The sequence below is a fragment of the Protopterus annectens genome, chromosome 13.part0, assembly GCF_019279795.1.
Source record: "Protopterus annectens isolate FY-2018-M chromosome 13.part0, PAN1.0, whole genome shotgun sequence".
NCBI classification, from domain to species: Eukaryota; Metazoa; Chordata; order Ceratodontiformes; family Protopteridae; genus Protopterus; species Protopterus annectens.
Genome location: NC_056747.1, coordinates 1,334,143,330 through 1,334,169,208, shown reverse-complemented (window position 1 = coordinate 1,334,169,208; position 25,879 = coordinate 1,334,143,330). Strand labels below are relative to the sequence as shown.

General features: G+C 38.8%; 1 protein-coding gene across 1 annotated transcript in view; it reads right to left on the bottom strand.

Moving 5' to 3' along the window:
• Positions 1 to 25,879, bottom strand: part of LOC122788286 (sodium channel protein type 4 subunit alpha-like) — a 1,768,016-nt gene that overhangs the window by 21,358 nt on the left and 1,720,779 nt on the right. The window contains exon 24 of the mRNA XM_044055359.1: positions 25,642 to 25,783. Within this exon, the coding sequence (XP_043911294.1) occupies positions 25,642 to 25,783 (142 nt within the window). The remainder of the gene's footprint in view (positions 1 to 25,641; positions 25,784 to 25,879) is intronic.

The window sequence follows — 25,879 nt, the reverse complement described above, 5'->3', positions numbered from 1 at the left end:
AATATCAATCTAAAGCATTAGAAACTACTGTTACAAGTCCTATCATAGCCTCAGCAGGCTTTTCTGCTGAGGTTTATCATCAGTCTAGGATATTAGAAACTCTCCCTAAGTGGGATGAGCAGAAGGGTATTTTTAATAACATGATTACATTTGAAGCTTTGTTTTTTTAAAACTGTAGGCACTGTATGGAATGATACATTTGAATGTTGTTTCTGGGATTCTATTCCACAATGTTTTGTGGCTTATATTCAGCAAAAGCAGTATCCAATACGAACTAAGCACCCAAGAATGACAGCAGTATTGTTAGCATATACTAGGGGGCAATCTATCACACCAACACTTTTAGATCAGTTTCTAATGATAGTTTGTGACTCTTTAGAAGAAGAAGCAGAACATTATCAGATGGCATAAATGCTAGTCAATGGCAGTGATGAAAAAGATATGAAAGATGTCAGTTTTCAAAAAGCTGTTATGCGCTCCTTTTTGGACCATTTGGAAGGTGTCCCAGGAGATATTAAACTTATTTATGAGGAATCTTCAAACACACTCACAAAGTTAGTAGATAAATTGCTGCGAGCACATATTATGTGTAAAGATAATGCTATTCATAAGCAAAAGATTTACACTCCCCGTTCTACACCCGTTGTTAGTGAAGTAAGGGGAAGGGGGCGTGGGAGATGGATTAATCAGGGCAGTAATTCCCACAGCAGGTATTAGGACAGCCACATCAAGGACAAATTATACAGGGGCAACAACAGGCAGCATCAGCTCCCCCAGCCACTCAGTTAACTTCTCAAGTTACTCAATCTATAGAGGGTCCTCAGAAGAGACACCCTATTTGTTATTCCTGTAAACAGGTAGGTAATACTAAAAATGATTGTAAATATTATCGCAGATTGTGCCTAGAACAAGAGGCAAAGGGTAAGTTTCTTACAGTGAACAATTTTGATAAGCCACGTGTACCATGACAGCAACAGGTAATGCGGCCAGAAGTACAAACACAGCAGTACACTTCACAGCAATATGTGACAGAGGCTAATAGCGGACTACAGCAGCAAACCCTATATACCACAAACACTCAACAGTCAGTATTCCCAGTACAGCAAAGGGATGGTGTGACACCTAGTGCCAATGTACAAAGTAATATTGTTAGCACACAGGATACAACTGTCCCTCCTGACTTTGTTCCTGATGGTCCAGTAAATCCTAATTATCAGCCACAAATAGCCTTGCATCATGAACTTAATCAATCTTCTTATGTTGACTGTGAAGAGGTCTAGGAAACACTGCAATTATGTCTTTTGCAGTCCAATACCACTGATGATTCAGGGTGGGAAGTAGATCTACTATAAGGGTGTGACCCCCTACCCAAGTCTCTTTCTTGACTAACATCAAGAAAGGGAAAGATGAACGACCACTTATCAACATTTGAGTAGAGGGGAACCTGTGGGAAGATGTTCTTCTAGATACAGGAGCGGCCATCTCAGTGACAGGTAGACATTTGCCTCCTGACTTGTCTAAATGTACATGTATTTCAGATTTTAATGGCTCTGGATGTCTAGCCATAGGTAGTAAACCTGTACAAGTACAATTCTCCCGTCAAGGGGAACCAGTGAAAGGGTTATTTTTGATGCATAACTCTTGCATCTCCACAATCTTGGGAATTCTCTGTGGCTGCATATGTCTACATGGGCAAGGAGAGGGTTTGTTGATAGCATGGGCAAACCACTCAAGCATGCTGCTGTGTTACAGACTATTTGGAATTTGGTTCGTAGTCAGTCCCTTGTGGGTTGCTACAGTATCTTAAAGGTAAAAGCTCATCAGAAAGCTACAAATGAAAATTTTCAGTTAAATAACTATGCTGATCAGATGGCAAAAAGGGCAGCAAAGGAAGGAATGCAATTGTATCCTACAGAGCACCTTTCTAGTGTACCAGGTAAAACCACTGCAGTACATGCCATACAGACATGTTCAGTTCAGAATTTGCAACATGATTTGCTGCAGATCCAAACTAAGTTTGGACTGCATGAAGAGTTAGAAAAATGTACTTTTGGAGAAAGTCCAGGGCAATATTATGCAAAATGTTTTGAAGATGGTTCTAGTCTTCCTTATATACCGTACCAACAGGCACGACAGTCAGTAAAATTTAATCATCAGGTATTGGAACATTTGGGTACACAAAAGCTATGGCCCATTGTAAAGAACAAGTACTGTCATCTGCAGTTAAAGAAAATCTGTGATTTAGTGCATTCTGAATGCTTAATATGTTTGCAGATAAATGTTTAATTGAAAAAAAACACAGTTACTAAGGATAACTCCAGCAGATGGACCTTGGTATGCCATCCAAATTGACTTTGCAGGTCCATTACCCCCAGCTAATGGTGGGTACAGGTATCTTCTTTTGGTAGTTAATGTTTTTTTCAAAATAGGTAGAAGCAATTCCCACAAAAGCACTGACAGCTAAGGCTACAGCAAAAGCCTTATATTAAAACATTTTTTGTCATTAGGGATGGCCACGAGTTATCGAATCTGATAACGTGCCACAATTTGTCAGTAAACTGATGAAAGCTTTGTGTGATTTGCTTGGTATCCAGCAATGATTTCATGTTCCTTACCATCCCCAGTCTAATGGGATAGGTGAATGAACAGGACTCTTAAGGAACGCCTTAAAAAAACCTGCTTGGAAAAAGGCATAAATTGGGTAAAACATTTGCCTAGAATCTTGCTAGGTGTCAGAGCAACTCCACACAATAAAACAGGGACATCACCTTTTGAAGTCATGACAGGTAGAAAAATGCCTGTACAATTGCCATTAGATCCTACTGTTAGTACAAACAGACCATTGTTAGAAATTGCACAGCATCAATAATGGTTAAAAGCTATTTCTGAATTGTGTCAAAGCTTATCAGAAATGCAAGCATTGAAATTACAGTCAAACGATCCTGTTATGCCAGAAGAAAACCTTCCCTCTGGGACACAAGTATTGATCAAGATGTTCCAGACGGACTGTCCATGGGATAGTAATTGGCAAGGACCTTTTGAAATAATTACTCAGTTAGGACCTCTAGTGTACAACGTTAAAGGAAAGAAAAAGAGCAAAATAATTCTTGTTCATAAAGATCAGTTGAAAGTCATTAAATGACTTCATGTTTTGTGGGGTTTTTTTTTTTGTAGACTTACGGCAAATGCCAAGTCTGAAACAGTTGAAAAACCATCTATCAAAACAACTTTTCAGATTAATACCACTTACGTGGAAAGGTTATATTATTGTATGTAATGAAAATTCTGTTTGTTATTGTACTGACTGTACTCATTGGAGCCCTTGGGGTAGGGTGTCAAACAAGAGAAATGCAAGTTTGGAAAATAAGCAATAACAATAATACTGCAGACCTAAGATGGGATGGATGTTCATCACAGGTAAATCATTCTTGTGGGCAAAGACAGCAGGAAAACTTCACTTGTCCATATAATGCTAGTTGTATCTTCGAGTACGTAAGGTTTTCCAGCAATGTTACCTTTTAGTCCATGGTTGAGGGTCATTATTACGTTCGACCAAATAGTCCTAAAGTAACTCTTGAATTGAATTCCAAAGTTTCTATTAAATGTTGTCAATTTCCTATATTTTATTTAGGAAAATAAAAAATTCAAAGAAATATCCACCATCAATACAACAGCTAATCTTCACCTATGTGAAGAAGTATAGTGATCATACTGTACAATATGATACTCTGCTAGAGGCCTAGGTACAGGCATGTGAGCTATTAATGCAGCTGATGTTGAAATTCTGACTAATCGATTAAAAGTAGTGGGGGAAGATATCTCTCAGATTGTGCATTTACAAGCATCTTGGAATCCAGAAATATGGAAGACACACCTCCACAGTATAAATTATCAGCAGCAATGTTTAGACAGTTATGATGCTATGCAGCTACAGCAGTTGAAATTTGATGGTAACATGACAATTTTTGTAAACTGGACAAAATGCACTATGCAATCTTTGGGGTCTATATTAAATCAGCGAATGCTTAAAAAAGCGAACGCTGATTGATCGACCTTATGTAAGCGAAAGCTTACAATCTCAAACTGTCAGATCAGCAATTTTTTCCTAGGGAAAAAAATCGCTGATCCAAAACGCAAGAACACCAAACAAACAGAAATCCACACACATACACCTAAAATCTGACACCTAACCCTACACTAAACTGTGCACACACAACTAACTATCCACTTACCTTAACCCAAACCCTAACCCTAAGGTCCGTCACTATCGCACACTCACCTCACCCGCTCCCTAACCCTAACTCACCTAAATCCGCCCTAACCCTCATGTCCACACAATCACACACATACCTAACCCGAGCCCTAATCCTAACTCACCTAACCCACCTTAACACTCACATCCACACAATCGCACACTTACCTGAATCCGACTCGTAACTTTCCACCACAGCACTGAAAATACCGAAGCAACAGAAATGGACAACCAAATTCTTTCCCTAGGAAAAAATTTGAGTTTCTGTTGCTTCGATATATTTAACTTTCACTAAATAAGGTCGATCAATCAGCTTTCACTTGTTTAAGCGTTTGCTGATCTAATATAGACCCCAGTCTTTGTATGTGGAAATTCAGAAAAATAGAGTACAAACGGAACTTTTGTTACAAAATGAAAAATTTTGGTGACAATTGTTTAACAAATGGATACCTGATACCGATTGGATTAGGTTATTTACTGAAGTAACATACTGTACTCCACAATATTGTACAGGAAAGTTTATGCATTATAATGTTACTGATACAACTATTATGTGTCAATTTACTGTGTTACTTATGATATTTCATGTACCAGAAGGGTATGAGTATTGGTTTCCACAATTTGAAGGTAATTATATAGATATGAGAGGAAAAACACATAAAATCGAGTATTGTACACAGACTCAAAATGGATTAATTTGTGGACAGCATTCGCCTGTCTATGAACCATGCTTACTGCAGCATTCTGTTAATTTGTGTAAATGGACTAGTATGCCTTCTTCTTTTCAAATGTTTATAGAAGTGGCTCCTCAGTAAATGTGTCTGGTTACAGATCAAGACGTAGGTCATAATTTAAAATTACTTTTTGTAGGATGTTTATCACATGTTGATTTCCTTAAATGGAATAATAAGAGTTATGTGTTTACTGAACCCATAGAAGTGAATATTTCCAAGAACTGGAATTATGACTTAATACAGCTTTCCAATATATCTGTATCTTCGGATAATTTAAAAAACATAATGAGCAATACTACAATTCTCAGAGAGTATTTGGAAAAAAATAAATAAAAGTATTCTGTATTATGAGGCATTAAGCATCATTGCAAAAGATAAACTACTTAGTTTGGCTGAAAAGACCAAAAAAGACACTGCTCACAACTGGTGGGATATCTTTACTGGTTGGTCAAAATCAGGAAAAAACTGTTAAATTGGTTGATACATCCTGTATTAGTAGTGTTAGGCATTATACTCATACTAACTATCTGGAATTGCTACCTAAGTTGTCATTCGCGAAAAACTTATAGAGTTCAGCAAATCATGATGGTTAACCTGAATAAACTGGAGAAAGTTTCAATGTGTACCATTGAAGAAAAAATTGAAAATGAACAGTCATTTTTCACTTTTTAAATAAAAAGTGGGAATTTTGAGAGTAAAGAACAGGTTAAAATGGATTTCTGTGGATTTTTCTGAAAATGTGAAATAAATGTTCTGCATTTCAGTGTGTAGAGTGCACTCAGCTTGAACTCAGTTACCTAACTTGGCAAAACATATAGCTTGACATTCATTGTTAATAAGAATCAGAAGTAAAATATTTTATCTCTTATAAACTATGCAGCTTTGTGTAAAATTATTATCTACAAACAGGTCAAGATGAACTCTTGTATGCAGCTGTGATTCATCAACATGCTACACAAAGATAGGCCAAGGACGAAAGGAGTTATTCTTCAGGAACAGAATGTTTAAAATATGGAAAACAAACTGTCAGCAGACCAGCTTGAAAGGAAAGACTTATTATTCTGGCAAGTTCTCAAAACTGCTGATACAGGCAGAAAATACACTATAAAGATTGGGACTTTTTCTTTTGTATCAGAGATTTTGATTATTCTATTCTTGCAGACCTAAAACTGTAAGCTGAAGTACATTTTTGATGTCTATACCTTTCATTGTTAAGCTAGATGTAAACATTGTGTGCAGTAAATTAATGTTGTAACAGCAGAACTGTCTCAGTGTCTTCATTGAGTAAAGGTACAGACTACCGTGAAGAAGTGTAGTATAACTTTAACAGAAAGCACATGGACTTCCTCAGAGTCTGTCACAGAGGACATGGATCTCGATTATAAGGAGGGGTCTCCTAGATCTTCCCTTGAGGATGCCTTATTCAGGAAGAGTTTAGAACTTTTGAGACAGAAAGATGGGTCTTCTACTGACACCCCTCAAAAAAGGAGTCAGTGTTTCTCTAGGCTATCGGGTCTGGCTTAGCTACATCTTTGGTGGTTCCCCTGTTTATGATGGTAGATTTCAACTCTAAGTGGGCATGGAAGGAGCCAGATATGACTAAACCAATTCCCTGCAAACCAGGCAAGTACTTAGTCTCTACAAAAGATCACCAACACTGGAGTAAGAGGCCAGCTGTAGATTCCAAAGTAGTGGCAGTAGCCACCAAAAAAGAGCTTGCAAAAGAGAGCTCTTCTGTCCACCCCTAACAGGAAATCTAGGGTTCTGGATAGATGTGGGAAGCAGACTTGCACTTCAGCTACCTTCACTCTGAGGGCACTGAATTACTTGGCACAGGTCACAAGATTTCAGAGGGCCTTGAGTAAAGAAATCTCCAAGTCCCTCTGTGGGTCTTTTGAAGATGGCAAGAAAACCTTGGACTCATTATCTGTCCTGCAGTCCCTTTCCAATGTCTCATTGTGTCTAATTTCTAATACAACTGAAGGTGCTTTGAGAGCTGCAGGTATTGGCATTACTGTAAAGAGTCATGCCTGAAGGTGCTTTGGGGACTTTGCTGAACACTTCAAGACATCCTTCATAAATCCCAGTGTAATGGCTCAACACTCTTGGGCCTAAAGTGAAACAGTGACCAGAATTTAACAAGATGAGAAGACCCTTTCTGCTATTGCAATATGGTTGTATACCCCCCCAGAGGTCTTTTTCTGGGAACCAGAAAGGAGGAAATAAACTATGGTTCTGAAAATCTCAAGGGTTCTTGCCTGACGCTTCTTGAGATAGACCCCCTGAGGCAAAGGGGGAGTTCTAATGATGGATGTCACCACAGAGGCAGAGCAGGCCTGCAAAATAAAGGCTTCAGAGTTCATTTAATTGAGAGACCTTATCAGCACTCCTGAAGGATTGCCCATCTGCTTTGTGGGCACTTGAGGGAGCTTACCCTGGACCTTAAATCCTGATTTTCCATCACAAATGACAAATTGGTGCAGAGGATAATAACCAGAGATAAGTTCCCTTCAGGGAAAAAAAAAACTTCCTATTTCAAAAAATTGTCTGTTGATAAAACTTTCCTATTTAGGAAAGTTATTTTAAAGCTAGGAGTTTGTGTTTTAATGAACTGTTATGAGACTGAATTGTACTTTTAAATAGGCATACATAACCGAGACAATTCAAGGTATCCCCAAAGTCAATGCAGACTGGAAAATAGACCAAACAAAAGGTAGAATAAAATCGCAATTTATTGTGCTAAAACATTAAGCACTTTCATCCCTATAAAACAGGACTTCATCAGAATGTACCATACTCAAAGTGCATTTATATATAAACATTAAAACATCACATGACTTAAACCAACAAATCCCTATTCCCAAACCTTGAATTAATTAATTACACATCTTAGAAAGCCTTTTATAAGAAGTAAATGTTATAAAATACCAAATCTGAACAAATAATTATACATTGCTACATGCAAAAAAATATATATGTGAACACATAATTACAGCTCACAGTTTTAATACACTATTGAGGGATAGTGGTACTTTGGAGTGGTTCAGGGAGGCATGTAGAGTATGTGAAGAAATTTTGAACAGACATGTAAACATTTTGGTTGATTTCAATGAAATTGTCCTTTTCAATAATTTCCTTTATTATGAAAGTGAATATTTCAAACAAATATGTGGTGTAACGACTGGGGTGGCCTGTGCCCCCCTTTATGCCAATATCATTCTTTGGTACTGGGAATAGAATAGGGTTTTTAGATCTGATTTTATGCATTTTATAGTCACCTATTTTCATTTTCTGGATGACATATTTATTGTGTGGAAAGGTATTGTGTCCAAGCTTGATAATTTTATTGCTTTTTTAAAAACATCTACAATTTTTTTTTAATTTACTTATTCCCACTCTGTTGATACAATTAATTATTTAGATATTACTCTAGTCAAGGATATGCATAAAAAAAGTTTCAGTTCATTGTTAAATAGAAAATCTACATATTCTAATGCCTTTCTACACTATACCATGCATGCAGTAACACAGAACAAAAGCCTCATAAAGGCCAAATGGTCTGTATTTCAAGGCTAGTGTCAAGCAGTGACCAGTTTTTGTTAAAAATAGAAATATTAATTAGTATATGTTTGTTGAAATAAGCTATTCATTGAAAATCCTAGGTGACATTAACGATGAAATCTGTCAGAAATGGGTTGACAAATTCTATGATTTGTTAGGGAAAGGTCCCCAAATAGAAGTGATCCCACATGCAGAGCCTATTAATTTTGAACACACAATGTTAATCAGATATGGCCCATGTAGTAATGCCATTAGCCGAGTACAATGACTTCATCTGCAGTATATTAGGTGCTGGGCCACAGTTTGTGTACAAGAGGCATTTTAATTTAAAAGAGAGACTGGAATTAGCTGTGACATCTAATGTCTCTGCCATTTCTGAACAAACTTTAAGAGGCATGACAAAATGCAGATCCTGATCACAATGTAAATATATTCATGTAGGCTATAGTTTAAAATTAAAAAGTGTTGATTTTAAGTTTAAATCACAACAAAATTGTGATTGTAATTTCACTACAGTGATTTATCTTGCCTGTTGTGATTTTTGTCATTATTTTTATGTAGGGGAAAACTGAAAGGGCTTTAAAGAAATCCATTTATGAACATTATTACAATTTAAAAACTTCTAACATTAATAATGCCCTTTATAAACATAAGCTTGTTTGCCCACATTATAGTGTTTTATTTTAAAGGGGTTTTTAACAACTATTTGTATTTAATAAAAAATTTTTGGGATTTTTTGTCCAAGGTTAGTAATGACCTATACTCCGATGATCTTATTTTTGTTACAGTTGATGTAAGAAATGTATTTTCTGTAATTCCCCATGACATCGGGGTTGAGTGGTTTTTTTTTGAGTTCCTATACACTCATTCTAATTTTGGACATACTAAATGTTTAACTCTTAGAAGTCTAATGGAGGCAGTCCTGGAAAACAATTTCATTATTTTTGAGAATTGGGTATTTAGACAAAAAATGGGGTTGCCATGGGTGCGCCATGCATCCCAGTTTTTGCCAAGTTGGTGATGGCATATTGGGAGACTAGTATGGTTTTATCTGAATATGTAAACTTCTGGTCCTTGTATAGATGTTTTCTTGATGACATCATTATTTTTGGAAGGATACGAGGGACAGGTTAGGTCAGTTTTTTTCAATTTATTAATAGTTCTACACAATTTTTGAAGTTCACCATGGAAGTTAATTTGGAAAAAGTTAATTTTTTTGGACATCTTCATTAAGAAAAATAGAATGACCCAAAAGTTTGAGTCAACACTTTTCCAAAAACCTACTTATTCCACTATTCCAATTCTCTCTTACATTTCAATAGCTGGCACCCATCAAAAGAAAGCTCTGGTTAAAGGCCACTGTGTAAGATTGGCCTGAATGGTGAGTGAGAATGCCTGCTTTAAGGATGAGTGTAGCAAACTTTGAGAGATGCTTGAAAAGAGAGGGTACCATGAAGAATTTCTCTCTGGGATTTTTTTCGGAAGTTGAGAGAAAAAGATCTGAAGGAATATATTTACCTATATTAGGTACACACAACGACCAGGTTGAAAATATTGTAGGTAGTTTTGACAAAGAAGCCAACTATAGGAAAGCCTTGGTATTGCCATATAGTTTGCATTTTAATGGCATACATATTATTTTAAAAAATTGTCTTTATTTGGGATAGAGAAAGATTACATTGAAAAGGTTGGTGAGAAACTGATTATCATGTACCAGAAGGATGTTTGTTTCAAAGCCATGATGGAAAGACCATTAAGTGTGACCACAGTGTGTGCAGTGATCAAATGTGGCCACTGTTCTTAGTGTAGACATATTATTGAAGTACCTGAGGTTTATAAAAAAGGTTTTGGGGCTATTTAATTGCATTGTAAATAATATTGTGACAGCAAGGAGGCTATTTGTGTGTCGAAATGCCAATGGTGCCAAGGTTATTATATAAGAAAAACCTTAAGATCATTTAAAAACAGAATTTACCAACATCAGTATGACATCGGTAGGAATGATGAACATAATGCTCTATATAAGCATATACAAAGTTTTCCAGCACATCCTTTTAAGTTTATTGTTATAGATCATATCATTTTTTGACCGGGGGGGGCATCTCCTTTGTATCTTAAATTCAAAGAATTAAGATGGCAGTTAAGATGTAATGCAGCCAACGTTCCTGGTTTGAATGAATCAATATCCATTGTAAGTTATTTAAAGTTAAAGTCAATGTTTGTCATTCATTTAGTTTTTGGATAATGTGAACAAGACTTTTAAACCTATATTGCAAATTTTAGATGTAAAGAATGAAATATTTAGCTATTTGAGAGGGTGTTATTTAATGAAGCTTTGGTTTTTAGGGTTAATTGTGTTCAGGAGCATTAATTAATTTACTGGCGTCATGTAGGCAGAATATTGTATTTAAGGTGGTGTAATTTTATTGTTATTATTCTGATGAAGTCCAATGTACGGGGGACAAAAGCACTTAATTGTTTTAATAAAGTGCGGCATGGTTTTAGTGGTTGCTTTCCTTTGTTTTTTTTTTTTTTTTTTTTGATATTTTAATGTTTATATTATAAATGCACTTTAATTGAGTATGGTACATTCTGATGAAGTCCTGTTTTATAGAGATGAAAGTGCTTAACATTTTAGCACACTAAATTGAAATTTAATTCTACCTGTCATTTGATCTATTTTCCCAGCCTGCATTGACTTTGGGGACACCTTGAGTTTTCCCGGTTATTTGTGTTTTCCATAAGATTTTCTCTCTGGTTGTGGTTTGTACTTTTAAATGGGAGCACTTTTTTTTCTTGTCAGTTTAAAAGTTGTTTAAAGTGTTTAAAATATTTTTCCTGTGGAAAATTGTGTTTATTTTACCATTTGGGGCTGACAAGGTATTTTAAAGTGCTTTTTACTGTATTTTTCTGTGAAACTATTTTTACTTTTTTTGCTACTTATTTTGCACAGGAAAGAGGCATAATTTTTGGCTTGACCATGGAATAAACTGTCTGTCCCACAGTTGGTCCTTCTTCCAGCCACAAAAAGAAAAAAAAATAAGCAAACAGCCTTTGCCACTACATCAGGCTAGCAATGTGCCTCAGCCACAGCTGGGTGACTCTGCTGTGGCCATTAGTTGTACCTCAGACCTCTCATCTTTTACCCCATATCCCTCTGGTGTAGCCCCACTATGGACCAGGGGTTAGCCAGGTCCTCTATGTCTATTAGCGTTCCCTCAATGGGCAAGGGAGAACTACTTTTGTTGGTCCTGAGAGAGGAAACAGGGAAGGCCTCCCTGTTTTGTCAGAATGTTGTGGCCATCCCTGGTGAATCTGCTGCTGTCATTAACACTGTTGGCACAATTTTGTCAAAAAGAAACAGAACACTAAATATGCATCTACTATTCCTCAAATTTCCTTGAAGAGGAGGAATTTACTGGATCTTGCTAAGGATTTAATTCAGGATATTTATTCTTCTTTTAAAACAGTTTCTGGTAAAAGAAAAATGCTACCTCTTTTCCTGAGGAGATTCAAGATTCTGAATCTGGACAGGAAGTTGAAAGGACAGATACAATGTTTTCTCCTCAGATTTCTGATTTAGACTCCGAGGAGAGCTCAGTTTCTGATTCTCCATGTGGGGTTTAATTTTCTCAGAGACTTTCCAGAATGTCACAGTATTTTCAGTGGGAGAACAATGAGGCATCTCAGTCCCTCAGAAAATTCATAAGCTGTTACAGAAGGAATTTCTAGAACCTTAACATGTTCTTCCAGTTCTGTCATCTTTGGAGGATGTGTGTGTATTGCAGCCTGCCATTTTCCTGACAGCCAACCAGCTGCCCCTGAAAAGGTAGATAGGAAGTATAAAGTTCCCTAATCTTTTAAGTTTTTAAACATTCTGAAAGGTTTGATCCTCACCAAGGTGAAATTACTACATTTAAAATGGCCCAGAAGGGCAGCTAGTATAATACTTGACTATGAACCTATGCACCTAAACAATAACACCTTTGGGGTGGGTTTGTCATAATGGTTAAGATTTTCATCTCATAAACACATGGTACAAGGTCTGATTCTGATACTGGGTTACTGTCTTGGCTTAAAATAGCCCTTCATCAGTTAGCCTAGTATGAATCTATGAGCCTAGAAAAAAATTGAATTGGGGGTTGGTATAATGGTTAAGGTGTTTACCTTACAGTTACAAGATACAGGGTTTGATTCTCACCATAGAAAAGTGAAATTGTCTAGGCTTAAAATGGTCCACAAGGGCTTAGTACTTGCCCATGAACCTGACCCAACTTGTAAATGTTAGTTAATTCTATTGCTGCTAAACATTTAGTTAATTCCAATCCTACTCTTTTTGATAAGAATGGGAACATTTTTGAAAAGTGTGGGAAAAAGTATATAGGTTCATAGATGTTTACTATGCTAACCACCACACGGGCCTTTTTAAGCCTAGCCATGCATACCAAATCTCTGACAAGTTATGGTACCCTTGATAAGTGCAAACAGGGGCTTGGGAGATGAAACATTTAGAAGCAGGGGCCTGGGAGATGAACCATTTACAGGCTGTCTGTGTCTATTAGAGACATAGGTGCCAAACTAGGGATGAATTTCCTGTTCCCCATCTAATTGTCCAAGTTACATTGGGTTAGGGAGGAACTCTCCTTCACATGGATGGGGAGCCTGTTCCAGAGACAGGGTAGTCTCTGAGATACATACCTGTCTCTCCAGCAGGTCCTATTTACATCAAAGGCAAGGTTTAAGCTTTCAGAACAGGTAATTCTAGTGCAGTTTGTTTTGCGGATATGCAAGAAGTCCATGAGAGTGGGGTCTGACAATGCCTTATAAGCCAGACATAGATCTCTCCTCAACAGCCTGTAGGTGACAGAATACAGGGATAGAGCCTTCAGATGGTCTGCATAGGACATGTTACTTATGTCCTGTATTCTTTTAGTTAGGAACCTCTGTGGATGTTCCAGTTGTTGGATATGCCTGGTTAGGTACATACCAAAGGGGGCATTATACTCAATGATAGGGGAGATGAATGTCGTATATGGTGGAACAATGACCTTCTTGGACCTAAATGCCATACCTTTGCTTAAAAGTTGCACAACATAGAATGATTTCCTCACTACTGTAGACATGTGATGGTCAAAGGCAAAATTACTGTCTATGTGTATCTCCAAGTCCCTGACTACTGAGTTAACTCTTAGGGGTGTGTTGTTAATATGATACTTACCAGGGGAGGATGACCTCCTGAAGGATACTGTTATGCATGCCTTGGCATTTAGTTTTAGTCTATGGCTTTGACATGGGTTGTTTGTCTGTGTCAGCTCTCCTGGAGAACATTTGTGTCAGTGTGGGATTCAATGACAGCTCCTAATTTGCAATCATCTGCAAATTTAGTCAGACAGAGGCCATTGACATTGGTCTTGACTTCAGAGAAGTAAATGCAAATAAAGGAGTGGTCCCAGGACCAATCCCTGAGGAACTCTGCTTGTGAATGGCCTCTTTGTAGAGGTTGCCTCTCCAGATCTGCAAATCTGATTTTCAGAATTTTGAATTATCAGGCTCATATGTCAAGTTTTGTTCTTACTTATTGTGAAAGTATAAGGAATGTTTTGTCTGAAGTTTATTCTTGTGAATAAAAATTTGCTCTCACTCAAGCCTAAAACACCTTTTTTGTATACTTCCAGTTCACACCCATACTGCCTTATAGCATCTAGAACTTTTTTGGGTTTGGCTTCCTTAACTAAGTGACTTACCAGCTAATAGTAGGCAGAATTAGAAAGGGAAGGAAGTATTAACAAAATGACACGAAGATTGTTAGTATATAATGCTCTGCAGTGGAGAAATTAATCTTTGCTTGCCACTTATTATTCATATTTTCAAATGTGTGTTCATATTTGGTTTACTATTAGAATTCTGAAACCGCTTCAGTTGATCGGCATGTGGTCGAAAGGCAGTTTTCAAGTGGGCAGAATGCCGAACCAAAATCCATTGACTACACTACAGCGAATGGGTAGTGAAGTTTAAGTATTTGAGTTTGGCATTGTGCAGGGAGATCGCAGTTTAGTCAAGAACAGGGAATTAGCCCATTTCCTCATGTAGCTCCCCCCTGCAAAATAGTACAATTAACATACCATTGATAATGTGCATACCATGGGTGACTGACGTCATCTCCTGTGATGTCGAATACATTGAACTATGGATGTTGATGTATTCATTTTCTCCTTGGTTGCTGTTTCAAAATTCTGAATTCAGCATTTCAGGTTGACATTCTGACAAGTCGACCCATGTAGTTTCGAAATTTCAGTAGTAAACCTTCATATTTTTATAACTGAGAGGCCTACATGATATTGAGGTGCATAGTGGAAGACAGGAAAATTCACTGTCAATGCTGGTTTATACAACATCATACTGGAAATATTGCTAGATGTTTGCGGGTCTATATCACATAGTCAAAGTTTTATAACTTTGAACACGGAATGTTTGAACCATTCCATTCGAAGTTACAAAACTTCGACTAGTGATAAAAAAACAAAAAAACAGAAGTAAAAACAAAATAAACTGTTGTAAGCAGTGGGGCAAGTCCCCCTGCACCCCTCACGTGGGGGGGCTGCACCCACCACACCCCCCGCTACTTAAATATACCAACTACGAGATCGCACCACATTGAAATGAATGGAAACCTCCCCTTATGGAGATTTCTGTTTAAACACTCAAACTTGTACAAGTTGGAACTTATGGTCTCGACCATATGGGGTTCGAACTTGTACAAGTTCAACTGTGTGATAGGAACCTGTTCTTTGCTAGTAATTATGAATATAAGCAAAATTTCCATATGTACTTAATACTACAAAAACTAAGTAACTTATAAACTGTGGGAGTGGGGAGCCTTGAGCAGCCTACCTGTCCCTGTAGGAAGTGACCTCAGCACAAGAGCTGTAGTAATTGGTTGTTTTGGACCATTTCTACCTCTTTTGAAGTTCCCTGTTTAAAATCCACGTTTGCACGGCTTTGCGCGTTTGTGCGCATAGCGCAGTGCTGGTTAAGCAAGCCAAGTCTGCTCTTCAAATTTTCCCTTAAGGAAGCTCTACTCTTAGTATAATCAGACTACTCGCTATATTATAAGCCTAGCACTTGTTCTCAAAACTTCTCTACTAAGTAAGCACTCTCATACTAAGAAAGCACTACATCTACCTACCAGCCCTGTGAATATCCACTTCCCTTAAAGTCACAGCACTCCTTTATACTGTTCTAGCATGTCGAGTGGTAGAGTACTGGCGTCCTCTCCAGTTCAGCTGGTTAATCTGGGTATCTTGAAACAATGCTACAATTGTCTCATGAACACAGACAACCCTCTCCTCCTCCCAACAAACACAAATACATGTGAGAGATGCAACTATATAGCCAAACTGGAGGCTGAACTCTCTCAACTCAGGGCTGGCATGACCAGACAGGAGGAGATGGTAACCACACACACAGCAAACCCAGTCCCACATAGACCTACCACAACTGCAAACCAAACACATAAAAACACAAAGACATACTCGGAGGCTCTAATAAAAAACTTACCAAAACAACAGAGGCTCCCAAAGCAGACATCCAAAAATCCACCACCTCAAAACAAAACACATGCAACACATACTTCAATAAATCAGTGTGTCGATCAATCACAGCCCTTAAGGCCAAACACCATGCCTGATACACTAGTAATAGGTGACTCTATAGTCAGACACACTGATGTCCCGCTTACCAGGCTGAACAAGGAGAGGGTGACTGTGAGCTGCCTATCGGGAGCTTTGATCCGCCACATAACACACACACTCAGGTCACTCCAAAGCAAGTACAAATATGACTCCGTCATTGTCCATGCTGGCGTGAATGACCTGAGATGTACCTCCCTGGACTACATGAAAAGAGACATAGAGGAGCTCTCTGATTATGTAGCCCAGGTTGGTATGACCCTGACCCTGAGCAGCATCTTGCCCTCACCAAGAATGATGCCACAATACAAAGACAAGATGATCAGCTTTAATAATTGGCTCAAGTACTGGTGTCATTCTAAGGGGATCCATTGTCTGTCTGCCTGGGATGACATGTTGGACAAGCCACGCTGCTTCGCAAGGGACGGCTTGCACCTGTCACCACTGGGCTTCCGGATATTGGCTAAGGCTCTTGCCACCCCCATAGTGCCTTTTTTAGGCAAGGCTCAAAAGACAAACCCACCTCCTTAGAAAACAAAATGGAAAAAACTAAGGGTAATGCTGCTCAACGCCAGAAGTCTAAATCTCAAGATGCAGGCACTCGATGCACTCCTCAGTATGGAGAACATCGACGTCTGTGCAGTAACTGAAACCTGGTTCAAGGCTCCTGAGAGCATCCCAGCGCTGCCAGACTATACCTCGTATCATGCTTTTCGGCCCCAAAACCCGGGCCGAACCACAAAGGGAGGGGGAGTGTCCATATTCATCAAGGACAACCACACCTCCAGGTTAGTAGCAACACATGAAGCATCGGAGACCATACAGGTGCAACTAACCATAGGCAAAACTGCTATACAACTGGTAGCATGTTACAGACCACCCTCCCAATCTCAGGAAACCCACTCAGCCTTCCTGAAGACATTGGAGGATATGAATGTATCACAAAATACCATCATACTGGGAGACTCCAACTACCCTAACATAGATTGGGTACATTATTCTAGCCCTAACACCCTAGCCCAAAGGTTCCTGGAATTCATAAATTCAAATGCACTGGAACAACTAGTCACCTCTCCCACTAGGGAGATAATATACTAGACCTGATCATCACAAACATGGGGACAAAATGCTCCACACTGGAGGTATACCCCTCACTAGTGAGATCTGACCACAAACTAATCACCCTGGATATACATATCCCACCTCCACCCCCAGCACAAAAGACCACAGTGAAAAACTTCTCAAAAGCAGACTTTACTCTTCTTAAGACTGAGATGGTATCCTTTAAGCCCACTGGGCCAGTGGATACCACATCCCACAATGCTGAATCCTTCACAAATGCTTTCTATGGACATCTCCAAGAATGCATGGATCATGCAATCCCAAATAAATCCAAGTCCCTCTCCACCAAAGGCAAGCGTCCTGTCTGGTGGACCTCAGCCATTAACAAATTGTATAACAAAAGAAGGAAGCTACTGCACGACAGAGCAAAATCCCATAAAGGGAAGACATCTTTGATCAACACTAGCAGAAAACTACGTTCTCTCATAAAAACATCCAAGGCCAACTTTGAGATAAAAATCGCTAAGTACACTAAAGATAACCACAAAGCCTTCTTCAGCTATGTTAGAAACCTGGGCGGAAACCCTCAGATATGCTCAGAGTTAGTTCACAACAACAAAACATACACTGAACCCACAGATATTGCCAACATTCTGGCTGACAGGTTCAGTGCAAATTTCTCCCCTCCCTCACCCCCAAAAGAAGAAATACTTATCCCAGCTGAATGTAATCTCCCTGTCATCTCAGATGTCCAGGTGAGAGCCGCCCTCAGCAAAGCTAAAAACACAGCATCAATGGGACCTGACGGTATCCTGGGTTGCGTGCTACGTGAACTCCAAGAGGAGCTAAACCCGCACATAAAAATGCTATTTAACCTTAGCCTTACTACAGGATATGTACTCGAACACTGGCGTACAGCAACAGTGGTCCCACTCCACAAAGGGGGTACCTCTACAGACCCTGGGAACTACCGCCCCATAAGCTTAACCAGCCTGGTCTGCAAAGCTATGGAAAGAATCATTATGGAACTCATAAACAGAGACATTGGGGACCTACAGACACTTGACCCCACCCAGTTCGGCTTTGTAAAGGGCAGATCCTGCCTTTTGAACCTGGTTGACTTTTTCAAAACAGTCACTAGAGCCATTGATAAGGGCAAAGCAGTCCATACAGCCTACCTGGGCTTGGCTAAGGCCTTCGACATAATACCCCACTCAGGCATCATAGATAAGCTCAACAGCTTAAATATAAACCCTTATATCACTAGATGGGTTGCAAACTGGTTAAAGGACAGAACCCATAAAGTTAAAATCGCTGGAGCAATGTCAGACTCAAAGCCAGTCACAAGTGGTGTCCCACAGGGATCTGTCCTGGGACCCTTCTTGTTCTGCATTTATTTCTCAGATGTTAAAGCAAACATGGGAGGGTTGTGGCTGACAAAGTTTGCAGATGACTGCAAACTAGCCGCCATAGTCGATACACCAGCGGACACATACATCCTACAAAAAGGCCTCACAGAAACGGACAACTGGTGCCGGAGTCATGGCCTTAAACTAAATGCCAAAAAATGTATAGTCATCCCCTTTGGGAAAACAAAGTACCCACAAATTATCAGATAGACAGCAACCCACTGAGTACAGAAAAAGTAATCAGAGATCTAGGGACCCAAGTCGACAGCGACCTCTCATTTGACACCCACGTTGCCAAAGTGGTTAGAAAAACATTCTACCTTGCACACCTTATAAGGGATTCACATCCAGATCCAAGGATGTCATTGTACCCCTATACTCCTCCCTCATCAGACCCATTATTGAGTACAATGCACCATTTGGTATGTACCTCATCCGGCATTTGCAACAGCTGGAGAGACCACAAAAGTATCTCACCAAGAGGATCAAGGGTCTCCAACATATGTCTTATTCTGCCAGACTAAAGAAACTCCAGCTCCATTCAGTAGCATACCACCTGCTCAGAGGTGATCTCCGTCTGATGTACAAGGCCATGTCCAATCAGGAACTGATGGATATGCTCCACCTCAAAAAATTCAAATCCATCAGAACCACGAGAGCTAAAGACTTAAACCTCGGCACAAGTATGAATAGGACATGCTGGAGGGATAGATTCATAACCCAGAGGCTTCCCATGCTCTGGGACAAGATCCCAGTTCATGTTAGGCAGAGCCCCTCACTGACTCTCTTCAAGAGAAATCTTGATGAGTGGATGGGAGATCGTAAGTTTACTCCAGGGGTCACATCTGTGTCACTACTAGACAGGGGCACAGTAAACTAATTCTATTATATAAGGGGACCTTCACTGTGTCACTAATACACAGAGGCACAGTATTCTAAATCTATTCTGTGCATTTTGTACCATTTTATGGGGTGGCGAAAGCCACATCACTATGGCTAGGCTTACAAATGCCCCAGGGCAGATAGCCTAATACTGAACTATGAAACTATGAAACTATGTTGCATGATGCTGGGTGAAACCTTAGATGCTGTTGAAGAAAACTGTAAGTTGCACATCTTCAGAGATATCCAATGTTATTTGTTTTCCTAATTATATAATTAAGTATATACTTTCATATTTCTGTAAATATTTCGGTAAGCATGCACTTATAGAGGATTTTTTGCTGTCATGTGAAAGCTTATGTCGGGTCAACAAAAATGTTCTAACAATGTATGTCTAGGTTGTACAGATTTTAGGATATGAAGATTTGTTGTGAAAGTTTACAAAAATATATATTTTTTTGTGTGCCTTATTATATATTAGAGTATTTATGGAAAAGACTATGAATATACCAGCTATTATCACTGTACAGAATACTTCTTAGTGACAAAATTTTATTCGTACAGTTTTAACAGTTTTTATTGTTCACAAAATATTTACATTTATCTCGTGTGTTTTTAAATATATTTTTCAGAAAATGTTCTGGAATGCAAGATATGCATTGGCTGCTAGAGGTGTGACATTCCACACCACATAAGTATTAATGAGTTAAATAATTTAGTTTCTTGTATTGTTTACAGTGTGTAGGATTCAGTTGATACTTCTTCAAGGGCTTTGGCCACTGGTATTGTGTTGAGGAGGTTTGCTTGGCTACATTCTCAGGACCTTGCAGATGATGATAAAAATTGCGATTTTAAATTCTCCATTAGAAAGAGGTTTAGGTTTTGGCCCCTCTGCTGCAGAGGTGATCAAAAGGTGTGATGAGAGAGGTAAGTTGACTGAGGAAATCTGTAAGATTTTTCAGTCCTCCTTTTCCAAATTTTCTAAGGGATTTTCTAACCCCTTATCTAATTTTGGCAAAAAGCAAACTAAACAGTCTCAACAAAGTGCAGGCAAATAGACATTTTAGAAGAAATGGCAAGGATATTCAAATAGAATTCAGAAACTACCCAAAACCAAGGACAGTCCAGCAAATCATAATGACTATTTAAGGGACCTTGTCTCTACCCCCCTGCATGTGCATGCACACACACACACACACACACACACACACACACACACACACACACACACACACACACACACACACACACACACACACACACACACACACACACACACACACACTTTCAGTCCCTTCTCCCTTCCAGAAAGTCTGAATCTCCACTTTTCTCTTTGGCGACAGATTGTTTCAGACAAATGGTTTCTGAAGATAATTCATCAATACTGCAGATGGCAGTGGGAGGAAATTCCTCCTTTCCAGGGGGTAATCCCTCATCCACCAGATCAGACTCTTTTACTTCCACCTGTCTTTCATCACATGTTGTCCCAGGGAATAATAGAACAAGTTCCTCCAAACTAAATGGTAAAAGGTTTTTGTTCAAGGATGTTTAAGTGGCAAAGAAAGAAAATGATTGAAGACCAGTTCTGAAGCTTTCTTGCCTAAACCCGTTTGATATGGTGCCCAACTTCAAAATGATGTCACTTGTTGCCTCTACTTCTTCATGCAGCTTTCCTTGTAACATTACATTTAAAAGATGCTTATCATCACATTCCTGTTCATCTAGACCTGGGCATTTCTTGAGGTTCTGTGTGTCTGGGTCACATTATCAGTTCTCTGCATTACACTTTGGACTATCCACTGCACTGCACCAGTGGTGTTCACAAAGTGGCTAGCTTGAGATATAGCTCATTGCAGGCTACAGGGTATCAGTGTTTTTCGATATTTAGATGTCTTGGTTATCTTTACAAAGATTTTGAAAAGTGTGAAGAATCTGTCACTTGGGTGAGGGATCCCTTTCGTAAGCTAGAATTCCAAGAGAACATTCATAAGTCTTTTTGACTTCTTCACACAGGATAAGATGACTAAGTTTTTTTTTAAAACATTGCAATACTGTTTGTTGGGTGTGTCTTTTGAAAGTTGATTGGAAGCCTATATGAGATCCATCATTAGATCACTATTGCAGTAGCATAAAGCTATATTGGAAGTATTCTGTCAAGGATTGGCTGTCTGGTCAGTATTTAAAAGGCTTTTGGGCACCTTTCCTATGCACTGTGCACTTAAGGACTGGAATAAAAGCGCACATATGGCTGACAAAATTCAGAATTTCTTGCCTTTGAAGAGTTCAGTCAGATGTCCATCTACTCTGTGACTTTTGTTTTGATAGCCTGATCATACACCAGTTCTGGACAGATAATACCCCTGTGTGTACCTTCCTTTTAACTTTTTTGACTAAAACCTGATTTTTTTCTTATGTATAGCAGAAAAATGAAATGTCCATATGGTGGTAGCCATGTCCAATGTAAGGATTCCCACATGGCCTGAGTAGTTTTTTTTTTTTTTGGGGGGGGGGGGGAGAATCCTGCAATATCATTCACCCCTAAGGCTTTTACAGTTGGCTTCATGACGTTATCATATTTGTTGAGAATGAATGCCTGAAACTACCTTGCCTTTGGCCTTTCTTTCTCAGTCAGACACTAATAAATTCATTATTGGTTTAAATGAGTCCTCAGATCATCAGTCTAATGTTCCTGACCAATCTGGTGTTGCCTCACAAAATGCCTTTAGGGGCCAAGAGCCAGGGATGTCTTCCACATCCAGATATTAGACAACTGTTGATAAGGAAGAACACCCCAGGTGGTGGTACAAGGAAGGTGTCTGCTTAAATTATGGAGGTATGAATGTCTGATACATTTAACACAATCAAGCGGGATACACCAAGAAAAACAATCCCCAAAAACAAAGCACCTTTCGCCACCTTTCACCACCTTCTACTCCATCTAGTTTAAGAAGGTAGTCAAAGGATAAATGGCATGGTTTTACAAAGGGCTTTTCAGAGCATCTCAGTCCCTTCAGTCTTCTTCGCCTTTAACCTTCATTCTACTGAGGATGAGTCCATTCTAGACTCAGAAACAGAAGGACTTGATTATACATCCCGACTCTCTTCTGATGAATTTGAATCAGAATTCATGGAAAACAGCTGAGGAGATTTCTTTCTTGGGCACCATTTCTAAAATGAAGGAACATTTTCAGTGAGAAGGAGAAAAGATATTTCAGTAACTCCGAAGAGGTACTGTGACCTCCTCCATGTAGATTCCCCCAAACCTCTAGCTGTTCCACCTGTCATTGAGGCCTTGGAGTGTACATTGAATTCTGCATGTTTTACGCTGATGCTCCACTTTCTGCAAACAAAAAGTCTACTTTATGTGAAACAAGGAGTCAGAAGCCTATGAAAGTCAGTGCCTTACTGTTCTACAGTTCCCTTTGCATTAGGGAATTATGCATTTTCTCATATAAACATACTCTTCCTTCTCATATATTATTACTTCTGTTATTTAAAAGTCTCTGTGGAATGTAACTTATCATTTTGTATCCTTGACTGTGAACTATAAATGTTTGTACTATCTCAAATATATGCTTATATATGTTGAACTTCTCTCCCTGGGCCTCCACTGAAAATGAGTCTTCTTGGCCTAGTCGCACTTTCCTAGTAAACAAATGACTATATTTAATTAATTAAATAATTAATAGTTCTCATTTTATTTAGCGCAGCTCTAGTGGAGTAAGCATTGCTAACTTTATACTTTAGATGTCTCATTATGATCAAATGAATTGCAACCCTTCCGTCTGCTAATTATGCCTAATTTTTCTCTGTCCCTTAAAAATGTTTGATGTTTGTGTTAAATCACTGAAGATTACTGCCACTCAGTGAAACCAGACTTTATAGTTTCATAATTAAATGCGTGTTTATGGATTAGTTATGAAGTGAATTGGGGTTATATTTAAAGACTACCTGATTTTGAATCTTCTTCCTGCATACATTGGCTTTATCATGAACTCTTTATGAAAGAAGCTTAGAGGTGTGCTCTAAATGTCTCCCTTGCTCTCTCCCTCTTTCTGTATCTCCTACAAACACACGCACACACACACACACACACACACACACACACACACACACACACACACACACACACACACACACACACACACACAAAATACTTTTTTTCTTTCCATTTATTTTTTTTATACGTTCGCTAAGTAGCAAAGCCATGTTAATCAAGGGTAAAAAAAAATATCTGTGTGTTTTTTGTTCAGTCCATACTTTATGGCATCTTAATATGCTGTTATGGAGTGACTGACTTGTTTTTTTTACCTGGTGGTAATGTGTACATTAATTCCCTGTTGGAGAACATTTGTTGTTCAATATGGTATCAATGTACGTTTTTGCCCATTTTCTAAATGTTTGTTAAATTTCTTTCTCGATGTGTCTTATTCAATACTTAGAGGGATAAAGCCATGGCTTTGTCCTAGCTGAACTGGCATCACCTACGAATCTGGAAGCTAGAAGAGTCAGTGAGGGAGAATGTGAATGAGTGGGCAGTTTGCCCATCCTTGGGTAGGGGGCAGTGGTCTACGTACTACAGTGCCAACACCTGCCATATAGTCAGGTGCATAGCATTTATTGATTGATTGATTGATTAATTGATTTGTCTTGGTTGACTGGGAAAGTTTGGCTGGGCAGAAACTATTTTCAACGGAGGCCCATGGAGAAAATCTCCACCAAAGTAAATTTATGTTAAACAAGTGAACTTCAGACAGTTCTCAGAAAAACAATGGTTACATTTCTCATAAAACAACAAACATAATTACAAAACAGGTATATACAGAAAAGTATTTACATCAACAATTGTAAGTCTATACAGTTGTCCCAGTTGTAAAATCTTGCAGGAAGTAAATGGATTGATACAGCAGAAGGGAAACATTATTGTACAGAAGTCTAGCGTTCTTTCATTTCAGTAAAGAAAGGTTTGCAAGGAGTTCAAGATAGGTAATGAAGTTAGTTAGAAAAGTATGTAGGAGGGGAGATTTTAGTATTGTGAAGAGTTCAAGAGAGATATTGAAATATGTTATAAAATGATGTAGGATGGGATGGAAGATATTAGTATTGTATAGGAGGATATTGGTGATAACATAAGATAGAGAGCATGGTATATGATTGTTTGTTTATGCTGCCTGTTCCAAACTGGTGTATCTAGAAAATGTATAAGTTAGGTATACAGGAGGTGCATGAGCTGGGTAGAGTAGTGGATGGGGGCAGTTAGAAAAACACCAAGATCAAAAGTGTTGTTTAAGGGTGGGTGAAAATGGATGAATTAATTCAAGTGCAGGAGGGGTGTAATGATTCAAGTAGAGGAGGGCAAAAAGTTTGTGCTTTCACTGGAGGTCCCAACCTAGTGATGCATGCATGCATGCATTCTGGGAAGAGGAACGTGGTCCAGTTCACTGCAGTGTCAATGTGTACACCAGATAAAGTGATAGACCGGTGTGTCATATGGGGTGGGGTCATTTGCTTGGTTCTGACAATCCATGTCCATCTCGCTACCTTCACAAGGCATGCAGGGGAATGCAGACACTCATAGAAGAAGGCAGAGAAAGCCCTAGTATCTGCAACCATACACACCAGCCACAATTGAGTAGGATTATGGCAAAAATAGAAAAAAAAACCTCATTCCTGCTTAGATGACAGCCGCCCTTCAGCTGCCTGTTGCCTGTGAATGAACATGGTTGTGGCAGTTGCTGTATGGTCAGTAGTCACAGAAAGAAAAAAGTTGTTTTAAAACTCTTTTCTTATGTAGACACTACACTGTATTGAATCATTTTGTAAACACAGTGGAAGCCGTGTTCTTTCATCACTGTCCTGCATAGCATTTACTATCACAACAGAAAGAGCATACTTCTACCAAAGCCATTTGAACACTCCGCATGCCTTCTTCTTCTCCTTGGAGTCAGTTGAAATGTAAGTGCTCAGGAATTAAGTATGCTTTCCAGGAAACATTCTTCCATTAGATGAAGAGTGCCTGCAAGGCACTTTACATACAGACGTGAGCTAAATACTTATCTTTTTCTTTTGCTGGTTGAAGTTATCAATAATAACACCAATAAAGAGGTTCAAAGTGAAGAAGGCCCCAAAGATGATGAAGATGACGAAGTAGAGGTACATGTAGAGGTTAATTTCATACGAAGGCTGATCTTCAATCTGCAAAAAAAAATGGAATTAGATGCCGGGAGAGCAAGGAAATGTTAAAATATCAAAATCAGTAAGTCTGTCTCATTTACTCAGCTTCCCTCTGCA